Source organism: Myotis davidii, unplaced genomic scaffold, assembly GCF_000327345.1.
Source record: "Myotis davidii unplaced genomic scaffold, ASM32734v1 scaffold556, whole genome shotgun sequence".
Classification (NCBI taxonomy): domain Eukaryota; kingdom Metazoa; phylum Chordata; class Mammalia; order Chiroptera; family Vespertilionidae; genus Myotis; species Myotis davidii.
The window spans coordinates 1,551,312-1,556,874 of NW_006287671.1; the positions used below are offsets into that span (position 1 = coordinate 1,551,312).

Consider the following 5,563-nt stretch of genomic DNA (forward strand, 5'->3'; position numbering starts at 1 on the left):
CCCCCCAGAGACCAGACCACCTGCGCAAAGACAACCCGGGCCCCAAAGCCAGCAGCACGCCTTCACCCACAGGCTGTGCCCAAGGCTCAATCTGCAGTCACCTCTGTAGAAGCTACAGCGGTTTCTCTACAAGCAACAGAATTCACTGCTATGAGCTTCCCTGACTCCACTGCACGTCTCCATGGAAACACCACCACACCTGCACAGGGATTTTGTGAGCTTTAAATAAATACATAAAATGTCTCATGCTTTACCAGGTGTGAGATGGAGATGCTGCTCAAGTACAGTGGGGCCTTGACTTATGAGTTTAATTCGTTCTGAGACCGAGCTCGTTAAGTCAAATTACTCTATCAACTCAATGCAAAAAATCAGTGGAGAGACAGCTGGTATCTCAAAAAACTCCGTTAAGACACTGGCAAGTCAAGGCCCCACTATATTTAGTTCCTTTTCCCCACTTAAGAGGTTAAGGGCACTTAATGACTCCTTATCAGACAAGGTTTCTAAAATGAGACTCAGTTCTCCAACCCGGATGCCAAGAGCCCATCTGTGCAGAGAACATGGCTCAGACAAAGGCTCTAGACCCCTGGAGGGTAAGCAGGAGAGGAGGACAAAACGCTAGAAGTTCCAGGGCTAAGAGCCCAAGCTCTGACCTCAGACAGACTGGGTTGGAATCCCAGCTCCCCAGGCACTTTACCTCTCTGGGCCTCAGTTTGCCTACCTGTGAAATGGGAAGAATAAAGTCCCAACCTTGTAGAGTTGTGTACAAAAGATGATGATGTATACAATCCACTGTTAAATAAAAACTATTCTGATGCTTATTAACACAGTAGGGAAAATTTTATTCGAGACTACCCCACAGGGTCATGACCTGGGGGGCGGGGTGGGGGGCAGAGAAACCATGCTCAAATCTGAATACAGCAAAGACAGCAGTGGATTGGTAGCCAAAGAACAGACTGAGGCGGTCAAGACGTGGAAAAGTATCAGAAGGAGGCATCTTGCTAGAAGTGGATTCTTGCTAAGTGGCTAGCAGGATTCTCTCTAAAGGCAGACTGAGGGCTTAGAGATGAGGGAGGAGGAGCTTGGTCCGATAGGGAGGCACATGCAGAGCCTGCACTGGCATTACAAGGAGCACACACGTTGAACAACGCCTCAGGGGGCGATAAATGCAAGCCAAACCCCTCAGGCCCCACCACCCAGCAACGTGAAATACTCTACTGCGGCCACACAAACAAAGCGAACAAGCAAAATACCTGGAGATCCACGCTCCGGGAGCTCGCAATCCAGTAGTTGAAGCCCAGGACGATGATACAGGCCACCAGGGCAGCCAGCACAAAGGGCGGCGACTTCATGGTCCGACGCCCGTTTCCCAGTCCCATCATCTCATAGGCCTGGCTGAGAATCTGCCAAATAAACGCAGAGATAAACAAGCGTCAGGTTAGTACTCCACGGCCGGCCCACGCAGGCCACGTCCACCGTCACAACCAAGCGGAAGGCGTCCTGCCCCAGGGCACAACCGGCGTCCTCTCCTTGAAACGCGGAGCTGCGGAGGGAGAGCAGGCGGGCAGCACCGCAGCGGGCAGCGTGGCTGGCCCCCGGGCTCGCTCACGGACCTCGGCAAGTAAGCATTTCTCTCAGGCTCCGTTCCCTCTGCTGTAAAATGGGGACGGAATCACTAAGGGCACCAGCCAACGTGTTTCCTGAGCAACGGGGCGTGTGAGGAGTGTGCCCTGCATGGTGTAAGTCCCAGGACAGGCAGGCCTGCGGGCAGGGATGAGGCGGGCACCGGCTTCCGAGTTCCTCTCTCTTATCTGTGGGACCACAGCACGTCCAAGGAACGGAGCCTGGAGAGCTGCAGCGGGCACCGCGTTCTTAAAAGAAACAGACTCGGCTGACAAGAAAGGAGCCATCCATTTGATTCAACCCAACGCCAGGTCTGGGTGGATGCCAGCGCTGGGCACCAGGGACAAGGAAAAGTTGACTTTGCCAAAAGGCTTCTGCTGAGCCAGATAAAGCCGGACCTTATCAGAGGGAGGGCAATGAGCAGTAACTGCTTCAATGCCAGGTGGGGCCAGCAATGGAGGAGGGAGGAGGGGTGAGGAGGAAGGGAGGGAGGGGGGAAAGACCACCAGGGACTCACCTTTGAGGTCAAGGTCCTGAGAGTGAGAGCACCGGAGAGCTGACGGGGCCTTCTTACCCTATGGTACTTCTAAGAGTATCACTGGGAGATGTCCTCCTCCTTAATACAGGCAAACCTTATTTTATTGCTGGTCTGTTTCCTGAAGTGCCTAGGTGTTGCCTTTTTAGCAAATGGAAGGCAAGGCCCTCCACCGGCAAAAAGATGACGACTCGCTTACTTACAGGACTCGCTTTACAGCGGTGGCCTGGACCTGGGCCGCCGGCGCTCTGAGGTGCGCCTGTGCAGACACCTGGCCCCACGCCTCCGCCTCTAATCCCGACCGTGCTTAAGGCAGGGCCCAGGTGATGGTGCTTTATAACCTCCCAGGTCATTCTCACAAACAGCCACGTTTCTCGACCTCATTCTCGATGTTTCTGGGTGCGTTTACAAGCAAACAAGCTCACCGCGTGGTGCTGGACATGTCCTGAATCAATCAGCAACACATCCTGTTACCCTTTTCCTGGTGGCACAGGACAGTGCCCCATTCTTTCTAAAGGGCTGCCTCGGGCACCTCTGTGAACCAGGACTGACTCAGCCAACCTCCTGCCAAGGGCCAGCGGGGTTTTCCAGGCTTATTCCCAGCAATGCTGCCGCAAACACTCTTCCGCATCTGCATCTGTGTTTGCAATCTCGTCTGCAGGTGTACAATCCCTCACCCGCAATTCTGAACTCCAAAATGCTCCAAAACCCCAAAGGGATTTTTCATCACTCACCCGGCAACAGAACCTGACCTGAAATCAGATCAAGGTCTGGCCAGAACTCACCTGAAGCTACTAAAAAATTGTCTTTACCTTCCTCCGGTCATATGACTATGCATACACCGGCTGCAGGAAGATCAGTGTTTGACTATGGGGTGCTGCTGCAGAGCTGTCACATAACATATAATAAATGCCTCTTACTAGCTTCTGAATTCTGAAAGAACTCAGAATTCCAAGTACCTCCGGCCTCCACGGGTTCTGGGAAGGGAGGGGGAGCCAGCAGGAAGCTCATTACATGGGAGGCACTGACCAAGTGCTTCCAATAAGGCCTCGCTGAATCCCCCATCAGTGCGAGGGGTCCAGGGGTCCGCTCACCCCCTGCTGCAGCAGCTGGAACAGCCCAGACAGCTGTGGATAAACTTCGGTAAGTGGAATTGCTGGGCCTAAATATATGTGTTTAACACTGACGGCTCTTCGCTCCTTTAAAATATTTAACAAACTACGAAAGGAAAACAATACCTTTATACTGGAGAATCCTAACAGACTCCCCCTTCTGTCAACATCATGGACCGCCTGATATGATGCACCAGGAGAAAAACTCTGAGGAACTCAATTGAAGAACATCCTCTAAAACTCTGACTAGCACTCTTCAAATCTCTCAAGATCATGAAAAATAAAGAAAAGACTAGGAAACTGCCACAGACTTAATAATAACTACAGTCATGAGAACTCAGTGCAAGGTGGGATCCTGCACTGGACCCTAGAACAGAAAAAGACCACCAGGGAGAAAAACCGGTGAAATTCAAATAAATTAAGTACTTTGGATAATAAGATAGTGCCAAGGCTAATGTCTTAATTTTGATAAACTCTCCGAGTATGTAAGAGGGTAACATAAGAATATGGGTGACGCCCTAACCGGTTTGGCTCAGTGGATAGAGCGTCAGCCTGCGGACTGTAAAGGTCCCAGTTTCGATTCCGGTCAAGGGCATGTACCTTGGTTGTGGGCACATCCCCAGGAGAGGGTATGCAGGAGGCAGCTGATCGATGTTTCTCTCTCATTGATGTTTCTAACTCTCTATCCCTCTCTCTCCCTCTTTGTAAAAAATCAATAAAATATATTTAAAAAAAAAAAGATGGGTGAAATATACTAGTATATGGTAACCACCTGTACTATTTTTGCAACTCTTTCATAAATTAAATTTCTAATAATGTTTTGAGAAATCTTACCATGTTGGCTTCCAAATTACTTCCAATAATTTACCCTCCCACCACCTGTAGGAGAATATCTGTTTTCTCACATAATAACACACAAACTTTTTAATGTCTGATAATCTCATTCATAGTAATATTTTTAAAATACACTTCCTTAGTTATGAGCATAAATGAACACCTGTTCATTCACTGGCCGTGTGTATGTTCATTTTGGTGAAATACCTTTCCATAGTCTTTGCCCACTTTAGACTGCAGTGTTCATCTTATTGATTTGTAAGAGCTCTTTGTATATTAAAGATAAACTAATTTTTCGTTTTATATAATTTTTTTCTCAATTTTTCATTTGTTCTTTGATTTTGTGAAATTATCTGCCCATAGTTTTTGGCTGTTGGTGGTATTTTTAAAATAACCTAATCTTGTCCATCTTTTATTGCTTCTGGATTTTTCAGATTTATCAAGACATTTCCTACTCTGAGTTTTGAAATATATTTACCCATACACCATATCTCCTCTCAACATATCTGTGACTTCATATTTATATTTAAACTAGGGGCCCAGTGCACGAATTCGTGTACCAGTAGGGTCCCTTGGCCTGGCCTGCGGGATCAAGCAGAAACCGGCTCTCCGACATCCCCCGAGGGGTCCTGGATTGCGAGAGGATGCAGGCCAGGCCAAGGGATCCCAGCGGTGCACCACTGGGGTCTGGGAGGGACGCGGGAGGTTGGCCAGCTGGGGATGGACCATGGGAGAGCTCCAGGACACGTCCGGCCTGTCTCACTCAGTCCCAATCAGCCAAGCCCCAGCAGCAAGCTAACCTACTGGTCAGAGTGTCTGTCCCCTGGTGGTCAGTGCACGTCATAGCAAGGGGTTGAGCAGCCTTAGCATATCATTAGCATATTACACTTCGGTTGAATGGACGACTGAACACTAAGCATATTAGGCTTTTATTATGTAGGATCTTTCCTCCACTTAGAATTCTTTTTAACGTAAGGAGTAAAAATTCCTTCTATTGACTCTTCTGTCCGCTGTAGCTGTAGTAACTGCCATCACCTGGGGCTAATCCACAGACGCCCCTGCAGCAGTCGACGTCCCAGACCAGGCCCACAGAATGAGCAGGAAAGGTTCGGGGAGGCCGAACACAAGTGCAGTCTCAGAAGCCCCACTCGGTGGCCCAGGGCTCTGCTGGCTGGTGTGGACGAGAGGGGCCAACTCAGGAAAGCCTTCGTGGCGGCCTTGCAAACTCAGAGACTAAAGTAACCACGAAGGATGGTCTGAAATTAAAACTCTAACTAAAAGCAGTTATGGTGGGTAGTCATGTCCTAGGCCGGTATCTCCCCTGAGAAAGGCCAATCTTTACCTTAACTGAGCCTATTGTCTTTTTGCATCTATGATAACATGTCATTGGAATGTCGAAGTAATTTTTCCTCTTTTTCAGACCCCTCAAAGCACAGCACCACTCTGAGGAGGCCACCCTGTT

The 5,563-nt window shown here is 49.2% G+C and overlaps 1 protein-coding gene across 2 annotated transcripts in view; it reads right to left on the minus strand.

The window, feature by feature from the left end:
* GOLM1 (golgi membrane protein 1) overlaps positions 1–2,721 on the minus strand; it is a 27,450-nt gene extending 24,729 nt beyond the window's left edge. For both annotated transcript variants that reach the window (XM_015561158.1, XM_006759488.2), the window contains exons 1-2: positions 2,717–2,721; positions 1,251–1,400 (exon numbers count right to left, since the gene is read on the minus strand). In XM_015561158.1, coding sequence (XP_015416644.1) covers positions 1,251–1,379 — 129 coding nt within the window. In that variant the 5' untranslated portion in view covers positions 1,380–1,400; positions 2,717–2,721. The remainder of the gene's footprint in view (positions 1–1,250; positions 1,401–2,716) is intronic.
* Between the last annotated feature and the right edge of the window lie 2,842 nt (positions 2,722–5,563).